Below are 18087 nucleotides of genomic sequence, written 5' to 3'. Positions count from 1 at the left end.
TTGATGTATATTGAGCAATTATTGACGCAAAGCTCTCCTTATGGAAGCCAACACCATCTATTCTCAAAAGAAAGGGCTAACTACCTTCACTTGTTTCAATTGATGAGTCAATTCAATGTGGGTACTTAGTGTGCAGTTATCCTCACTTTCCTGAACAGCTACCGACAAATAGTTTTGGATGTCCAAGAGCTTCTTGGTTTGAACCCTGTTTCTTTTAAGTGGAGGCTGGGGAAGTGCATATATAATGGTTGGTATGGGACTATTAATACCCCTGTTGAATGTCATAATACTAGCAGTAAATATCTGTCAAAGCAGAGACAGAGCAAAATATTACGGTAGAGCTTCATTGTGTGTTTCTGAACGTTGTGCTCACTTATCATTATGTACTCTAAGTTGGATATAGCAACATGCTGAACTCTCGGATACTCAGCAACAAATTGGCTAATGTCACAATGTGTTAGCAATAAGACATAGTAATAGTAGTGTTGTTTTGGATTCCTGCAGCTAAGAAACTAGATTTTGCTACTGATACATATTGTATCGAGATTAAACATTAAAACATGTCAAATTCTGAGTCATTTTTTTCTTGAAATATATTCTCACACCGCTATAATTACATCAAAATTTATAAACGTATTTAATAAAAACTAGGTGACTGAAGGAGCTATATTTGGAGGCTGTTGACCCTCTGAGTCTGAGCTGCCATTCTTTCCTCTCCACTCGCATGAGTAAATAATTCCGTGAGGCGGACTACTTCAGAATAAGGCCTCTTGTGGGATGTTCTCCTTTTCCTTTGATAAAGGCCTCCGGTCCGGTCTCCAGTTCCTTATAATGATTGTCATGGAAATTTTCTTTTGTTTTTTGGCGAAAATTGTCATGGAAATTTATCGTATGGGCAATTCCTTTCATCAATTTGTTTTGTAGAGAAATCAAAGTACAATTGTTCATGTTCCAAGATGGCCCCACTAACTAATCCTCTGACTGACGGAGCAGCAGTGCTTGAGCCTGAGCACAGCAAACAAGTGGACGGTCCATTTGTCCCCAAGCCAAAGATTAGCAGCCCAGGCACCGTACTTCCCAAGACTAGCTGCCCGTAGAATAATGCCGCTCCGGCGCCCCCATCATCCACTCCCCTCCGACTGATTGATCTTCTCGGTCTCCGGATAAACCCCGACGCGACGTCGCCGGCCCCCGCCCCCTGCCCCACCCACGCCGCGGCGGTGGATCCTTATCGCGACGATTATCCTGACGCGCGGACGTCGGCGCAACGACGCCGTCGTCGCCGCCGCACCTCCTCGCTCGGCCCCGCGTGCGTGCCGACGCCACCGCGCACGTCATCGCCCACGACCCCAGGACGACGTCGCGACGATGCCAAACGATGCCAGACGCCATGTTTCACTCAGTCGCCGTGCCCTCGTCTGGCTGCCAGAGTGCCCTGGCTTACAACCACACTCCACTCTAGACTCCAGTATGTGCGTCTCTATCTCTACCGTCTAGTCTATCCCCTTCAACCTGAGGCAGGCAGAACGCGGGTGTCCGGGTCAGGAAGGCAACCCATCACCGCGACGAGACGCCCTCCCCCCTCCCGATCCACCCAAACCGCCGTGGCGAGGGCAACAATCTCCTCTACCCCCTTTGCTAAACACGGCAGGCGTGAAGCGTGATGGCGTCGGACGACGACGGAGCCTTATCCTGCCGCCGGCATGATTAGGACCTTTGCGCCGTTGGGTCATCACAGGATAAGGCTTTTGCCCCAACCCACGTTGCTGTGCGGGTCAGCAAGTGCAACCACCACCTCCATTCACTCCCCACTGTTGTTGCTCGCCATCATTTGCAGCAAGGCTACAAGGGCGTTCGGCACCATGCCTCACCTCATCCGCATATCCTTCGCAAAGGGGGATGGAAATAAATCATTGACGCCTCCATCGACCACGCGACCGGTGTGAACGATGCAACGCGACGCGCGACGTCTCTCGGTGATCTTCGGAGACTGAGCGCGACACGAACCTGACGAGAAATCGACGCGATCGATCGATGACGATCTGGGAGGAGTTTTATGTACACAAGGCCTGACAATTCGACGAAGCACCACAAACGCACGCACGCACGCACCCACCATGTTCCTTGATCCGTTCCTAGAGCATGTACACCTGGGAACAGCGAGAGGTCTCATACTTCCTAGAGCTAACTGCGCAGTAAACCAGCCAGGCGCGGTTCACCTCGGGATGGTGTCGGTGGCAGCGGCAGCGTTGGGCAGGGGGGCGCCGCCGTGCAGAGCCTGGTCGTCGGAGACGCTGGCGAGGCCCTGGATGAGGCGCACGATGTCCGCGGAGTCGTCCAGGTAGTACTTGGCCTTGCTGGGCTTGCGGCCCACCGTGCACGCGAACACCTCCGCCTCCGGGTGCAGGGGGGACGGGCCCCGCGCCGCCGCCGCCGTGATCACCTCGAACATGTCCTCGTCGGACCGGTCGTCGCCCACGCACAGGATGAAGTCCGGCAGGTCGCCCCGCTCCTGCATTGTCGACAGGATCCGCTTCGCCACAAGGCCCTTGCTCACGCCCTGCAAAACCATGAATTCTCCGTTCGTCAACAGGAATTGAGGTGGCACGTTGGCAACTGAATGTTAGTAGCTGTTGCTGTTTTGTGCGGCAGCAAGCTTACCTGTGGCTTCACCTCAACATGGTTCAGCCCAGCTTTCACAGAAACTGGCTCGTTCGAAAGGACACTCTCCAGATGGTCGTGGAGCTCCTTGGCCTGGCAAGATCCGAAATCTGGATCAGCATCCTCATAGCTCCAAACAATCGCAGTCTCCTTGTCCTCAATTGTTGACCCATCCGTCGTCTCGGTGTAGGTCTTCATCACAAGTTCTGCAATTTGCTTCCAGCTGCAGTCTATCACCGGGACACACGTCTCCCACTCTGCATCTCTTCTCAACCTACAAAACCCATTGGCAGCATTTAGTGTTTTTCAGTACAAGTTAAATGCACATTGCAAAGTCAATTTATTGTGAGGATGAAATTGCTTGGAAACTGCAGGAAGTAAAGCGATTCCAAATTACCTGAGGAAGTAGCCGTGTTCAGCTGCTAGTCCCAAGTTCTCGCATGGTGAGAACCACTCGTTTAAAGTCATACGACTCTTTGTGCTCACAAGGAAGATCATGTTGTTCTTGTCACGGCAAAGACTGTTCAACATGTCTATCGTCTTTGAGGTAGGACTCTTACCAAACGAAGTCTGAGGCATCAGTGTCCCATCATAGTCCAAGAGAATAACACGCTTTGTTGTCCTCCGGTATGCTGAGACCAAGTGTTCAACTGCAAGCTTCTTGAAGTTTGGATCGAGGGCTACAACCCTGAACTTTAGGCCAAATCCTATGCCCCAGCAACGCCTCCTGTTATGGTCGAGGCAAGTCCGCTCAAGGTCTTGCAAGAAACTATTCGCCCAGTACCCGACATCGTGTGTGCTCACATATCTGTGATGCTTCTCGTGTCTCAAGACCTTCTCCCCTTCGGGCATCTCCAATGCAGAGTCCATTGCATCAGCCACTGAATCAATGTTCCAAGGGTTCACCCTGATCGCGCCGCTTAGGGAGGGCGAGCAGCCAATGAACTCCGACACAACAAGCATGCTCTTCTTCCTTGAAGACGGTCCGAGACCCAGGATCCTGTCTATCATCTCATTCCCTTGTCGAGCAATTACGTACTCATATGGGATAAGATTCATGCCATCCCTCACTGCAGTAACCAAGCAGAACTCGGCAACAACATAGTATGCCATCCTCTCATAGAACTGCAGTGGCTTATCGATTAGTATAACTGGCTGGTAATCTGGCTGCCCGAATGCATCATTGATGCGCCTTACCATTGCATCGCTCTCTTCCTGTACCTCCTTCACATCCTTCCCCTTCCCCCTTGCTGGATTGGCAATCTGAACCAACACCACCCTTCCCCGCCACTCTGGATGCTGCATCAACAGCTGCTCAAACGCCAAAAGCTTCAAGCTAATGCCTTTGAAGATGTCCATATCATCAACACCAAGCAACAGCAGCCGGTTCCGATGATAGAACTGTTTCAGAAGCTCGGCAACCTTGACTCCGGTCTCTGGGAGATTGAGGACTGACTGTAACTGCTCCAAGTGAACCCCCACTGGCAAGATCTTGATAGTGACTGTCCGTCCATAATACTCCAATGCAATGTAGCCCCTCTGCGACTCGTACTTCAACCCCAGCATCCTGCTGCAGCATGACAAGAAATGTCTGGCATAATCAAAGGTGTGGAACCCAATCAGATCAGCATTCAGCAGCGATCGGAGCAGCTCCTCACGCACAGGGAGGGTCTTGTAGATCTCTGACGACGGGAACGGGCTGTGCAGGAAGAAGCCGAGCTTGACCCGGTTGAACCGCTTGCGCAGGAATGTCGGCAGCACCATGAGATGGTAGTCGTGCACCCACACAAAGTCCTCGTCGGGGCTGATCACCTCAAGGATCTTGTCGGCGAAGATCTTGTTGACGGAGACGTAGGCCTGCCAGAGCTGGCGGTCGAATCGGCCGCCGAGCTCGGGCGACAGTGGCAGCATGTAATGGAACAGTGGCCAGAGCTGCTGCTTGCAGAAGCCGTGGTAGAAGCGGGAGCGGAGGTCGGCGGGCAGGAAGGTGGGCACGCAGCGGAAGCCCTCGAGGAGGTCGTGCGCGACCTCGTCGTGGTCGGCCGGGGGCACGTCGTCGCGGAGGCCGCCGACGTAGACGAACTCGACGTCGGCGCGGCCGTGGTGCGCGCGGAGGCTGTCCTTGACCTGCAGCAGGAGGCTGTCCTCGTCCCACGCGAAGTCCCACCCGGCGCCGGTGCCGGGGCCGGCGCGGCGGGTGGCGCGGACGGGGAGCTGGTTGGCGACGATGATGACGCGCTCCCTCGGCGCGTGGGAGGAGTGATCGGAGGCCGCGGAGGCGGCGTCGGCGTCGGCGTCGGAGGCGTCGAGGTCCGGCACAATGCCGGACGCCGTGACGACGCGCGGTATCCGGCGGCGCCCCAGCGACGGAAGCGGCTCGCCGCCGCCGCCGCCGCCGCCCCCGGAGGCGAGCTCCAGGAGGTTGGAGTAGGATCTCGACACCATCCCCGCTGCCCCCTCCAAGATTTGATCTTTACCGGTCACTCGCCCCGCACACAAATCTCCACGAAAACCTCTCAAAGATTTGGGATTCAGCGAGCAATTTGCGGCGCCGAAGGAGCTACGAATGCCCGGACAGGGAGGCAAAGGATCTACCCACCGGTCTCCGGCGGGGAGAAGAGAAACGAAATCCCGGCAAGGAATCGAATCAGAGGGGGGAGGCAATAATCAGAGACCAAAAGGCCGCCGTCCCCTTCCCTTTCTCCGAAAACAAAAACCCGAGAGCTTTCGGCCGGAAATCAATCGAGGCGACCGAGCAGCAACATCTCAGGTGCTCCAGCTCGGACGCCCACTATCTCGACAGACCGCCAGGGGACAAGAGAATCCCGCGTGCTCGCCGACGACGACCGCCCGCTTCTTGGACGACCAGCATTTGCCCTCTCCCTCTCTCTCTTCCTCAATCGCGCACACCACCAGGCAGGCGCGGCTCGGCAGGAACAGATTTGATCTGGCGGAGCGAAGAGAAGCGAGGCAAATCCCTTTCGAGGGAGGGAGATTTTCGAGCGAGGGAGGCCGGATTGCCGACAGGGAAAGAACGATGGGTGGGAGGGAAGCGATTCTTGGGTCGCGTGCGGGGGAGTTGGCCCTTGAGGATCGCAAGAGCTGCGCTCCGGGAGGCCGCGATCTGCTTAAGTAGCGCAGGCAGAGCTGCTGAGACTGAGAGCGAGATGTGATAAGCTTTGCAAGCTGCGGTTTTTTTAAGCCAGACTCCCCGTTGGCACCCCAGACCCAGAGCAGAGCCGAAGCAGGGCAGCAGCGTGAGCTATCTCTCGAGATGGATGGAAGAAGCTGCCCACAAAAATAATCGGCGCCTTGTTTTGCAGAAACCACCCTGTGGTTTCGTCGTTTCGTCCTAGGGCGACCGGCCGTCCTAGCACCTACCGTGCAGCGAAGCGGATCAGAGAGATCACGAGTAAAGCATGGGGGATCGGACCATGGCAAATGGCATCGGGTGCGAGAGGAAGAGTTGCTTGAGAAACATGGACTCTTATCCTATCCCGTGGCTCCGTTCCGGGGCTTGGTTCCGTTCTCGGCTGCACAATCTGTTCACTTTGAGAGGACCATTTCTCAGGAAAGAGAACAATTGTCTAGCTGATAGTATTTTGCTTGCAATTCTGGAAAAAATAATTGGCCGTACAGTAATGACGTGCTTGCGTACGTTGTTGCCGGCAACTTCTAAGCCCATCCGTTGATCCCATCTGCCACGAAACTAGACGGCTAATCAAACACTTAAAAATAGCGTGTGCCTGCAGCTGCAGCCTGCAGCCTGGCCTAAATCCTAATCCTAATCCAGCACGGTACTTATCTAGTAGGCTCTAATAATTAGCGAAAACTGCAGGGAGCGAGTAGAGAAAAGACGCGAGGGCCGGGCGGGCGCACAGTACAGGAGCTAGCTGGAAGCGTGAGTTCCCACGGCCTTATCTGCCAAGGGCGAGGTGGGGACCAACGCCCGCCCCATGAGCCCTATCCACTTCCCGAGCCTCCCCAACCGTCCGATCGGATCGGGCGGCCGCCCCTCGCCCGCACGATGCGGAGGACCCCCGCGGCGCGCGTACGAGAAATATCCTTCCGCGTCGGATGAGATCGGGGGCGGGCGCCCCCCGCGCACGTGCGTCCGCCTACGTGTCGGCCGCGGAGGGCGCCGCGGCACGTGCCGCGCCCCAGGTGTCGCCGCTGATGCCCGGGGGGGGGGGGGGGGGGGGGGGGGGGTGGAGGCTCCGGCGTCACGGCAGCAGAGGGGGACAGGGGGTCAGGGGCACCGCGTCGGGGAGGGGAGGGCGCTTCGCCGGCCGGAGAACCCGCCGCCGGCGCGGTCGAGGAGGCATGTGAACTAGAGGACAGGAGAGGAGTCAGTTCCGGCCGGGTTTGCGATTGGAGGACAAACGCGGCACGGTTCTTACGAATCAAAGACTTGCTTAATTATGTGTTCAATTTTCTTTTCCTTCCGGACAGGACTACAGGAGCGTGTGATGAAGTTTTGACTCCAGCCGAGCTCCGTCGAGTCGAGTGTGTTTGGAGATGCCCACGCTAGGCAGTGAGAGAGTGGGGGAATGGATGTGGAGCAGGCGCATGCAGTGGCGGGCTGGACTGTCCCGTCGACTCGCCTGACACGGCCGTAGCAGCCGCGGCTCCCGGCCGGCCCCAGCATAAAATATCTGTAACAGAGTCTACACTATACTCCCTTCGTCCTAAATTATAAATCATTTCAAGAATCTTGAAAAGTCAAAGCATCTCAAGTTTAACCAAAATTATAGAAAAAATTATAAATATTTATGATATCAAATAGGTATACTATGAAAACATAATTGATGAAAAATTTAATGATACTTAGATAACATCATAAATGTTATTATATTATCATATAAATTTGGTCAAATTGAGATACTTTGACTCTCCAAGATTCTTGGAATGACTTATAATTTGGGATGGATGAGTACTCTGCATCTACCACTCCTACTAATACTAACCCCTGTCATAAACTCATAAATACTAAGTAGCAAGCAGATTATAAATCGGATCAGAGGATGTTTGGTGTTTCTGCGTCGTCAAAACTCAACAGCTGTGTGGTATTTGCACTTTGGAGGTGAAAAATGTTGGTTTAATTGGTTTGAACGCCTGTTCCTCAGGCTGAACCTCTGTTTGTAAATCTAGCTGGCTAATAAGGAATTCAGGTAGCCTCATGGCTATTCTCGATGGAAAAAATTTGAAAGAACTTGCAAGTGTGTCCAGCCTTTTGGGGGAGGTGCCAGAGCCCCTGGTTTTCCAAGACTTTCTGAGTGCTTTGGTTTGCCTAGCTGGCTTTGCTCCTAGTCAACTAGGAGATAGGGCTCAGAAGCGTACTGATTAGGGTTTTTGCTGTACTAAATGTGAACGATCAGTAGCGTGTTTCTTTGAGACTTGATTATAGATTCCCTCCACAAAGCGCCATCTTTTTCTAGCTCATCTGGTCATGTGAGTCGTGCATTTTCCTTCTCGGCATGGTGTCCATTTCTGTGTGCACATGCATCCTTGCTCAACTGGAATGCTCATTTTACATATATACCCTTTTCTACTAGAAACTGGCGTATATGAAATCAAGGGGGAAAATCAGCTGTACTTCTCTTTTTTTTCGAATTTGCGAATCACACACGCAGACGCTCACATACACGCACGCACACTCGCTCCTACGATGATCATACCTTGATGATTCGAAAGGAGATCTTTTACGGTACACAATACTAAGCTATATTAGTGTTTGGAAAGAATTAATATAAAAATATCAAATGGTCATTAGTTTTGGTTCGTCATCAATCGTGTGAATAATATTTTTAGTACGTCTTCTTTCGTTCATCAATCAACAAAAGGTGGGCTCCATATTTATTTCGGACCTCCTTTTCTTCTAGTCACGTCAACCTTTTCTTTTTCAATATGCATGTTTTTCATTAGAAAAACAACTGAAACTTTTTAAGTATTTTCTACGAAATCTAGGATATAGCTCTGTATCATTAAAAAAATGTATAACGAGTTTTTATGTGTCAAATCCAGATATTGTGGGGGCACCTTCATTCTCATATGTGTCTTTCTCGTTGTCTCAGCCCATCACAAGACGTCTCGATAAGGGCAAGTCGGCCTGTCGGCCATGTAAAAACTAGTAGGATCTACATGATCTATCTACACATCCTGGAGCATTTCCCATTATTCTTTAAATCCTAGCTCTCTACCAAGTACCAACGCGATCCCAACTCGATCGATTTTCCCGTCGCCAATCGAAAGGCCAAAAATGCTTGCATGGTCAGACACGGACATGATAGAAAATAACACCGAAAACCTCATCCAAAACAGTGTCCCTGAAAGCAACATTTCATGTTCCATCACATATATGTCAAGATACCGTACCTATATAAATTTGGAATTGACAGCGTATCACTGTATGTATATTCCATCCGTCCAAAAAGAATTATTCTAGATTTATCTTAAGTCAAATTTTCTCAACTTTGATCAAATTTATAGAGAAAAGTATCAATATTTATGGCATCAAATAAGAATATTATAAAAAATATATCTCATAATAAATCTAATGACACTTATTTTATACCATAAATATATGTAATTTTTTCTATAATTTTGATCAAATTTAATAAAGTTTAACTTAGGACAATTCTAAAACAGCTTGTTTTTTTTTACGGAGGTGTATGTGATAAGAAATTAAGGATATGACTGCACTGTGCACATATACTTAACCACTCAATTAGTTTAAACGTTGTGGTGAAGCCGCCGGCAAACAGCAACCTGGTTTATTAGCTAGCTAATTCCTCTACAGTAGAACATGCGAAGGCAACTGTGTACTATTGTATCTACTACAACAACTTTTTTCAGGCGTAATAAGATGCAAAATAATCTAAATGTACAAATGACTTTTTATATGCGTAGTGTGACATTTTGAGTTAAATATGTGTTAGAATAAATAAAAGAAATATAAGTCAACCATGAAAATTATATTGTATTTAACTTGTCTTCATTCTTCTTCCTTTTCTCTTTGATTTATCGTTTGCTGTTATTCTCCATTTTGATAATTAACACTTGGTGCGGAAAGAACAATTTTGTGCTACTTGTAATTAAAGTAACTTGGAAATTCAGATTATTTGTCAAAGCCTTTGTGATGATTTAGGATTTAATACTTTCTTTAAAACACGGTACACAGATGGTCAGATCATGCAGATCTTAAGAAGGGTGATTACAGGAATAAATGTTAAAAGGCAACATTTACTCCCTCCAGTTCATTACGAAGGCGTTTGGTTCCTCGAGCTAAAGTTTAGTCCGTGTCACATCGAATATTCAGAGGCTAATTAGGAGGATTAAATATGAGTTAATTATAAAACTAATTGCACAGATGGAGGCTAAACGACGAGACGAATCTGTTAAGCCTAATTAATCCATCATTAGCAAATGTTTACTATAGCATCACATTGTCAAATCATGGACTAATTAGGCTTAATAGATTCGTCTCGCCGTTTAGCCTCCAGTTGTATAATGGGTTTTGTAAATAGTCTACGTTTAATACTCCTAATTAGTATCTGAACATTCGATGTGATATGTGCTAAAAATAAGTCAGAGGAACCAAACGGCCCCATATTTGTCCGTAGCAGCAACTTCATACACATAGAACGACCAAAGAAATATTAGTTTCAAGAAAAAAATCATTTTTAGGGGATCAACCTTTAGATTCGGCATGAAAGAAACATAAAAGAATCTGAAAATAAAAATGATATTGTTGTATGTAGTGGCGCACTTTAAGTCATGGTTAGAAACAACAAAAGAAACACATACTACGGTGGATGAGAGTATATAAAAAAAAAGCTCTCATGGATATTTTGGCATGTCTTTCAATATCTCCCTTTTCTTTGTAGTTCATCATTTTCCACAATATTCCATTTTAGTAGACTGAGTGTAACATGAAAATTTGGGATTATATTTCAAAAAATCTGATGATAATTTAGGATCACATACTCTAGAAACACGTGAATGTAGATGATTTTTTTAAAAAAATAATTGAGGTTTTATACTATATATAGAATCCCGTCCTGTGGATTCGTTCAAAACACGGGGCGGAGACTGCACATGAACTTAATTTGAAGGGAAGAAAGCAAGAGTGTGCAGAGATAGGGAGAAGAACGAATGGACCACCTCTCACATAGTAGTATCTCCAGCAAAGGTTGATTAGGATAAAACCTATCTTATTATATATCTTCCGGTGGATGAGAGTCCCAAGGTTAATATTACAAGTAGGATTAGGATCAGCTATGGAGGGTTAACATCAATTACCGGGACGTGTGTACGTATGCGGAGAAACTACATGGAAAAAGACAATGCAACAACTTGGGCAAACTAGGGCTAATGACATGATGTTATATACTAATGTATATACCATATAGGAGTACTTCGTTATCTTCACTCTTTTTACAGCATCGCAATCCAGCTAGCTCAAGCACCCAGTGGATGGTCGATGCGCAATAGCAACCGGTCAAGCGAGAGAAACAATCATTAACATGATTAGTGTGCAAACTGTCTCTTGTGCACATACTACCCATATAAACCCGTGCGTTAGTTAGTGTAATATCGCAATCTTTTGGACTTTAGTTTCTGGATTACATTCATGGTGGGATAATCTCGAGCATCATTCATCTCAATGTTGACGCCGCCGGTTCTTTCATTTGTTTTGACAGATCACGGTGAGTTGTTGGTTTCCTCTCTGATAAACTCTATATATAACCTTTTAATTTTGTATCTTCCAGCATCAACGTTTCTTTTTAGATAAGGCTATTATCCAACTATTACCAGTTTTGTTATCTTTTGCGGCGATCGGTGAGGCTAGCCTTGTATTTGACATGAGCTAGCAGCTATCAGTTGGGTATGTTCCCTATGCGCGGACATATATCTCTATACGATCAATTTGATCGACCGCTTCTCCGAGTTAATTTGATTGAGCCGGCGCGACGTTGATTACAAACTCATTGTAGCAGACTACCAGTTCTTATCTGCTGGAAATACTATATTCTGAGTTAATATGTATCCAACTAATATCATCAGATTGGCGATCGAGAAAGTAGGATGATTAAGCAGTTCCGGCTGAGAAAGTAAATGATGCTTTTTACAAAAAAAAGGAAACATTGGCCGAAGGATCGTGATGTTGTTTTATTGCATTGCAATGTACTAGAAATTCTCTAGTTAATTAAATCTCCATAAAGTAGTGCTAATAAAAAATGTGTATGTATTAATTATGTGTGAATATAACTTCACAAAGACAAATAAAAAACGAGCCAATACATGAGGGTAGCTTATTTAATTTTTACCCTCCCTCTAAATTTCAAGATCATGTACCCATCCTTCTTGCTTGCTAGTTTCCAAACACGTGTAACCAACTTTTAGGATATAATAAATGTGAATGATAACTGAACAACCAATGGAAAACGCAAACGTGGTCGTATACATGGATTTGGTTGGATTCTTGATAAGCAAAGCTATAAAGAGCCTTGACCAACCTGAGGTGGAACTTTTGGATATTCGTCCGTGATCTTCATAAGCAAATAAAAATAAGCAACTTACTTATCAAACCAATCACCCTTACTTATTGGGTTGCTTATGAGGCTGCTTATTTTTAGCCCATAAGCACTAAAAGGTGGTCTTTACCCCGCCCTCATTTATGAGGAGTGAGAAATGCGATGTCATGTAATTATTAGGGGCAAATATATCAAAAGCAACCTCATTCAATGCAGTTTAGCAACTCAAACCAAACACCTATAGCTAAAAATAAGTAACTACAAATAAACAACTTTTAGTTGCTTATAATATTATAAGCAACTCAAACCAAACAGGACCTATGTGTGACTTGGGATGATTAGGACTAAGATCAGATTGTACTAATTGCTAGCCTATGTCCTCAAGACACGTCAAAGAAAGAAGAAGAAAAACTGATCGACCTAACAAAACCACCAAAGCCTGCATCTTAGCAATTAATTAATTACGTACTCCTCGTAGTCTAGAGTTATCCTTTTTCATGGCTATATATGAAAGGGACCCACGACGTGCCTACTTGCCTACTTCTGTTAAAGATAAAAAAAAAGATTTTTATTTCTTACACATCAAGCTAAAGAGATGGTTCCACATATAATCGCTAATCCATGTTGCGAATGTAGTCCAATTAAACAAGGGTGTAGCATTTGACAACTTATCTAGCCCATAAAGTATAAGTACAACATGTTATTTTTCTTGGTTTTTTCTGCATTAAATTCAATCTAGTGTGTCGATCAGCTTGACCAGTTGCGTGCGTAAGACTATTAAAATCTCTTTATACCAAGAAATACTTTAATATTTTTAAATTATAAACACACACACGTACTGCACAGTGCACACCCCAAAACAAGCTCGGTGGAAAGATGAGCACTCACTTAGATCTATTGTCGATGCATGCTTGCTAAAACAAAAGCTTTAATGAGATGGATAAGCATTATTACCAATGGGATTAACTTAACCGATTAAACAAATAACGCACCGAATCAAAAGTTGTTCGGTATTTCCTGTCGTCTTTACTAAGATTAGAACTGCTTATCCCATTTCTGCACGTTAAAGCCTGCAGCAACTGGCCGGCCAAGCATATCCGACTCTCTTCTCCTCCCTACGTCCCAACTTACTATTCGTTTTGAATTTTCTAGCTACATGGCTCTTGATATGCACCTTATATGCACCTAGATAGTACCTAGATACATATCAAAAGTTACGTATCTAGAAAAGTCAAAATAAATAGTAATTTAGGATGGAGGGAGTACAACATAAACTAAAAAAAAGTATGTGATTATATATATGCATGGATGGCCATTCTTTTTGTTTCCACCTTTCGTTTCGTATTAGCAGCAACTTTCAGACAAGGAGTGAGAGCAAAGGAAGCGAGCATGAAAGATACGTGTTGACGTTGACTGACGACACACGTGGCACTGTATGTCGCATCGTCCATGCACTGTGTCTTCAGTTTTTTTTATTTCATTTCATCACTAGCGCAACCAGTCCTGGGTGCGTTTGGTTGAGCTGTGGCTTTTGGAAAAGTAGCTGTGCGCTATGGGCTGTAGAAAAGAAAAGTTGTTGTGAGGTGTGGGCCGTGAGAAAATCGAAAGCCGTTTGGTTGGGCAGCTGTGGCTTTTGAGAAAAATGTTAAGCGGATCCCACGTGTCATCCACAGCCTTCCCACTCAACCCTCTCCCTCTCTCACTGACGAGCTGACCCCGCTCGTTAACCCCTCCTCCTTCCTCTCACTAGCCGAGGCGCGAAGGAGTAGTGGCGGCTGGGGGCTCGCCGACCTGGGCGCGTCGGCCGGGGCAGAGACCACGGCGGCGGTGGAGACCACGATGGCAGCAGAGCGACCTCGCGAGCGGTGGCGGAGCGAATTCGGGAGCGACCTCGCGAGCGGCGGCCGCGAACCAGAGTGGGGAGGATGGCTGCTGGCGACCAATCACCAGGCGGAGGTAGCACCACCGCCGAACCCTTTTGCGCCGCCGCCGGGAGAGGAGGGAGTCGGAGAGGGCCGCCGCTGCCTGGAATCGCCGCCAGGAGGAGAGGAAGCGGCCGGATAGGGGTGCCATCGGTGGGGAGGGCAGCCGGCGGTGGGGCAACGGTAGGGAGGGCGGTCAGCGGTGGGGCAGCGAACCCGCGGTCCATCTCCGTGCGCGTGCGTGTGTTCTGGCACGGGGAGGAGGAGGATGAACCGGTACGCATATAACCGATGGCAGTAGGTAATTTTGAGGAAAACTTGGACGCCACAGCTGGTGGAAGCAGGAGCTCAAGTGCTGCGAGAATTGAACTAAAAAGAAGCTGCTTTTATGGAAGCCGATGGTTCGCAGCCCACTCTTTTGGTTAGCTTTTAGCTTTTTTGGAAGTCGAAGTACTTTTGAAAGCTCGACCAAAGGGATCCTGTCCAACCCATTAGAGGGACCGTCCAGCTTGATTGGTGAATCGCAGCCGGTATTTTGGTTCATCAAGGAGGAGATTGCTGTGACACAGCAAGCGGTCGGAGCACCCATTGTATCGTAGTTGTTTTTTGTTTTCCATGTTAACCGTTAGCAATTTAGCATTTCAATGAGTGAATTTAATTTTTTATGTAATAGAACTCTAGTAAGACCTACATTGCTTCCTCCTCTACATGATTCGGCCGCGCTCCTGCCTTTACTTTAAAAAAAGGTTCATCCAGCTCTCGGGATCTAAACATAACATAGATCATGCACTCTTGTTTTGCGATAGAAATGCATGATCCTTTACTTAAGAGGTATTTGGTAGCACTCCACCTCACAAAAACCAGCTTCACTCTACCGGCTTCACACTTTCCTAGCTCCACTCCACCAACTTCAGGAAATCATGGAGCTTATGTACGTGCTTGGCTGATTGCAGTGCTCCAGCTCCAAAAACACAGTGTCTTATTGTGAATAGTCTATTTTACCCCTTGTGAATGGACCTAGATGTCATTTTCTTCTTTTTTCTCCTTACCTCTTCCTCTCTCCTTTCCTTTCCCTTCCGCACCATGGGCGGCTCTGACGCGGCCCCGCAGGCCACGGCGAGGGCCTCGTCGAAGAGCTGCTCACCGTCGTCCTCAAAATCACGATGTTGCTCGTACAAGTATCCGAAAGCACGCCACCATCCCAAGTTCCAATTTCCTCTCATCAAAGCACCAATGTCCAACTCTTTCCTCAATCTCAGTAAGCAAGAAATTCACCGACCCCTTCAAATCAAATCCACCGAAGCATGTCCCCCATGCCACCCTGAATCCGTCCAGCACAAAGCTCGTAGCTCTCCCTCAGCTTCAATCGTCGAGCAACCAGCTGGTGCTCTAATTTCACCAACTAGCGTTGTTGCATCTCACCCAATCGCACATACAACAGTAGCTCGCCGCCCGCCGTTGGGCCGAGCTAGGAGCTAATGACTAGCCAACATCAAGTCGGATACGTTGACGTGTGCTCAGAGCAGCTCGAGTGCAACGCCATGTCCCCAGGGCATCGACTGTGACGGAGAACCTCGTAGTACCTAGTACGCTGCGAGCTTCAAGTGGCGGTAACAGAAGGCGGCGCGGTGCGTCACGTCGCGGTGGTGCTTCGGAGGCGGACGAGTGAGGGAGCAGGCTGGCTGTGCTCTGCTCGACCTCATGAAGCTCCTAGTGGTGCTGGTTTGCTCCAGTGGCGACCTTGGGCGGTGAATCGGGGCGACAAGGCTAGCGACGGCGCATGGCTACGGTGGTCGATTGGACGGTGGCGACGATTCGGAAGCAACCCGTTGGCGTCGCCTGGTGGATGATGCTCGGCTCGACATCCCGAAGGTGCGGCAGCGGCCGGCTTCATCCGGTGGAGTGTCCAGGCCGCCGGCAGCGGTGTAGCCTGGACCCCGCGTGCGGCCATGGCGCGCGAGGGGTGCCGCTGCCCGATGCTGCTGCACGCGCCGAGGCTCGCGGAGGCTCAATCCAGGTGCCATCCATCCATTTTCGCCGGCCCAATCGGCCGGCAGCACCCAATCCAGGCGGCGGCGGTGGTCTGCAACGGGAAGAGAAGTAGGCGATGAGATAGGGGGTGGCGGATGAGAGTTTTTATTTTTGTGAATCGAAACGGTACATGTGTAATGGGTGGCAATGGTGGGTAAATACCCACCAACTCCAAGAGGAGGTCTGAAAAGGGGGATTTTGGAGCAACCCCTTGAGGTACTCCACCAAATACGTGGATCTGACCCCTGCTCCACTTTTTTTCTGGAGCCGGAGTTGGTGGAGCTAGACGCATTTGGCTGCGATTTTTTTGGAGTTGGTGGAGCGGAGCAAATTTTCCTGAAGCGGAGTGCTGCCAAACACCCCCTCAGTGATGGATATGATCTCAGTTGGGCAAAATTTTATTTTGCGACTCATTAACCGAAATTCAATGGTCAAGGTAAACGCATATAAGTTATATTCTGAGAAATCTCTAGGTGGTGCTCCACCTGTTGAAAAATGCGAGACAATTTAGTTTTGTTCTAAATCAAATTTCTCCAATTTTAAATAAAACTGTTTAAAAATACACCAATTTTTATAATATTAAATTAGTTTTATTAAATTTGTCATGAAATATGTCTTGGTATGCATTATTTGTTATTGTATAAGTTAGTCAAAGTTAGAAAAAGTTAACTTAGAACAAAACTAAGACGTCTTACATTGCAACATCGTCGATATCATGCGTGCAATAACGATTCTCTACAATTTTAACAAGTTATTGTTTTGGCCATCATTTTTTCAGACATATATAATTGCTGATTTTTAACGTAGTTTTGGTCATCTAGGGTTATTGAGATACATAGAGTATATATCAAAATAATTTTAAAGGAGATATAAACATCACTCACTCATAGATAACCTTTGGCGACAACTATTATTCCACAGGAGACATAACTCTCGACAATCATTCGGATGTTTTGATTTTCTCTTGATGAAATCAAGAGATATAACACAACTAAAGGTGGAGAAGCCACCTATGTGCTATGTACTAAAAATTCTTAGCCGGCATGATTCATGGGACCACTCATTGCCACTGACTTATTTCCATCGCGCGGCCGGCCGCATTGTTCAATTTATCATGTGTTTTTCGAGCCCACAATGCACACATGGTCCCATCCACTGTATGCCCGCTGCAGAAATTTTCGGTGCTACTGCTATCCGAAAGGATAGCGAATGTAGCAGAACTCAGCAGCCAACATCATTGACCACCTCAGAAAGAGATTCAGAAGAACAGGATGAATTGGCTACTTGGTTAATTAAGACCTCACCACTTTAGATGGCCTTTTATTCCGTGGCTTCGTTTATGATCTGTATCGGCATGTAGATGCAGTCTATATATGATCGCTACAATATATTTTCTATCGACTTCAACTAAGACTAAGTACAACTTTGAACCCGCTCGCCCCCGCATCGCCCAGGGGTGACTCGGGCGGCACCGCAACCCCCACCACTAGCGCCACCCCCTCCTCCTCTCCGCCTTGCCGCCGCCGCCAGAGCTCGCCGACGCAAGCCTGTCTGGCTGCGGTGAGGGCGGCGGCGGGCGCATCTCCTCTCCCACGAAATCCCATCTTCCCCCTTCACATCCTCCCCCACCCTCTCGGTTGTTGGCGGCGGTCGACGGCCCTGGATCCGCAAGCCCAGATCCGGCGCCGCCTTGGTCGTTGGGGCCTCTCCTAGCGGTTCCCCATGGGAGGGCACTAGTGGGGGTCCGCGGTGGCAACGGCGGTGGCCCGTGGCCGCAACGGCCAGCAGCGGCGGCGGTAGCCCGCGGTAGTGATGGTGGCAGGGCGGCGGTGGCAGCCCACGGTAGGGCGGCAGCACGCACGGAGCTGACCTCTCCTGGGTTGAGCTTTGGGAGGAGGGCACTTTCTTCACCTCCAGTGGCCACCGCCATGGGGAGC

General features: G+C 48.2%; 1 protein-coding gene across 1 annotated transcript; it reads right to left on the bottom strand.

Moving 5' to 3' along the window:
- Positions 1 to 2008: 2008 nt before the first annotated feature.
- On the bottom strand, positions 2009 to 5923 carry LOC117845106 (alpha,alpha-trehalose-phosphate synthase [UDP-forming] 6). Its single transcript, XM_034726019.2, has 3 exons — positions 3059 to 5923; positions 2662 to 2935; positions 2009 to 2560 (listed from the first exon to the last, which is right to left on the bottom strand). The coding sequence occupies exons 1-3, from the start codon at positions 5104 to 5106 to the stop codon at positions 2216 to 2218; spliced, it is 2667 nt and encodes an 888-aa protein (XP_034581910.1). The 5' UTR covers positions 5107 to 5923; the 3' UTR covers positions 2009 to 2215.
- Between the last annotated feature and the right edge of the window lie 12164 nt (positions 5924 to 18087).

Source organism: Setaria viridis, chromosome 2 (assembly GCF_005286985.2).
Source record: "Setaria viridis chromosome 2, Setaria_viridis_v4.0, whole genome shotgun sequence".
Taxonomy (NCBI): domain Eukaryota; kingdom Viridiplantae; phylum Streptophyta; class Magnoliopsida; order Poales; family Poaceae; genus Setaria; species Setaria viridis.
This window is presented reverse-complemented; position numbering and strand designations above follow the sequence as displayed.

Bases quoted from the DNA above. Each gene is read 5' to 3' on its own strand.
- LOC117845106 (XM_034726019.2), bottom strand. From the start codon at position 5,106: ATGGTGTCGAGATCCTACTCCAACCTCCTGGAGCTCGCCTCCGGGGGC. The intron at 2,936-3,058 runs GTAATTTGGAAT...TGGGTTTTGTAG, and splicing joins GAACACGGCTACTTCCTCAG to GTTGAGAAGAGATGCAGAGT. The intron at 2,561-2,661 runs GTAAGCTTGCTG...ATGGTTTTGCAG, and splicing joins ATGTTGAGGTGAAGCCACAG to GGCGTGAGCAAGGGCCTTGT.